Genomic DNA, 1,293 nt, shown 5'->3' with positions numbered 1-1,293 from the left:
CTGCATGTGCATGCGTGTGTATGCATGCGAGCGTGTCTGTGTCTGTGGTTTCATTTACCCTCCTGCCTCTTGTCCTCTCTCTTTCTCTCTCTATTCCTTCCTCCATTTCTTTCCTTACCAATGTGACATATTTCAGTGCTCTCGATTTCTGAACCTCCAGTATTGCTACCTCTCTCTCTCTCTCTCTCTCTCTCTCTCTCTCTCTCTCTCTCTCTCTCTCTCTCTCTCTTTCTCTCTCTCTCTTGTCTGAAGTGGCACGCTTCCCAGTGTTGACGAGAAGCTCTATATAGTGATTTACTGGAGAGGAAGGCTTTTTTAAAGTCCCACTTTATCTCCTTCCAGCCATTGTACAGCACAAACACAAACGCACATACACACACAAACACACACATATGCACACCACACACACTGAAACACAGACACGCATGCACAGATTAGCCGTGGGGTGTGATGATCTCAAAAATGGCTCTGTTGCCATTCAAAATAAAAGCGTGACAAGCAAACTGTTTGGTGTTGGTGTAGGCATAATAACACCAGCATGAAAACAGCCTTATTATACAAGCTGAGAGCTATATTTAGCCATCCACCTTGTCAGGTACAGCGATGATACGCATCAGCGGCTCCTCCTACCACTGGCTCAGCGGGCTCAGGCCGTCGCGCCCCGGAGGAACCACCGACCTGCCTCAGAATATTACATTTGTGTCGGTCCACAGGAGAGGCACTTGGACTCCTTCAAAATAAATGCCCCCTATCTCCCACTGTGGATCCCCTACATAGATTCACAGTGTTTGCAATGTTACTGGCTTTGATTCTCTCTGAGTAACAGTGAATGCAATGCTGGGTATGCTGTTAGCATGCAGCTAGCTTTTCTTTTGAAGTAAACGTAAAAGCGTCTGTATTACCTGTATACATTTTCTTGTAAAGGTTTTATTCAACACCATGTACACTGGCCACTGGGGAAATATATGTTTTCAAATCCCCTTCTGAAAGCCTCATCCACACACGCAAATTAGTTTTCCTTAGTAGAATATCTCCGTAACAATAAAGGAAAGTAGCTCCGCCCCTAGCTGTTGCTGGTTTCCGGTCCAGATTGTGAGATTCCTGGCTCTTTACTTTCTAATTTTGAACACTAATATTTTATCAGATGAAAAGCCCTGGGCACGCTCTTTAATTCACGGCATTGTAATGTCATGGCGACTTCAGCTGCACCGGTGAAGCCAAAGGCTCTGTTCCTCCTGCAGGTCGGTGGTGGAGGCCACCGAGGTGGACCTGAACATGCGAGTGGGTCTGCAC

At 46.3% G+C, this 1,293-nt stretch overlaps 1 protein-coding gene across 1 annotated transcript in view; it reads left to right on the top strand.

The window, feature by feature from the left end:
• Positions 1-856: 856 nt before the first annotated feature.
• The window catches only part of LOC132468655 (adenylate cyclase type 1-like), a 16,892-nt gene continuing 16,455 nt past the window's right edge, over positions 857-1,293 (top strand). Inside the window, exon 1 of the mRNA XM_060066409.1 lies at positions 857-1,293. This exon is cut by the window's right edge and continues 107 nt beyond it. Within this exon, the coding sequence (XP_059922392.1) occupies positions 1,276-1,293 (18 nt within the window). The 5' untranslated portion in view covers positions 857-1,275.

The sequence above is a fragment of the Gadus macrocephalus genome, chromosome 12 (assembly GCF_031168955.1).
Source record: "Gadus macrocephalus chromosome 12, ASM3116895v1".
Taxonomy (NCBI): domain Eukaryota; kingdom Metazoa; phylum Chordata; class Actinopteri; order Gadiformes; family Gadidae; genus Gadus; species Gadus macrocephalus.
The sequence above is the reverse complement of the archived record's forward strand: the minus strand, read 5'-3'. Positions and strand labels throughout refer to the sequence as shown.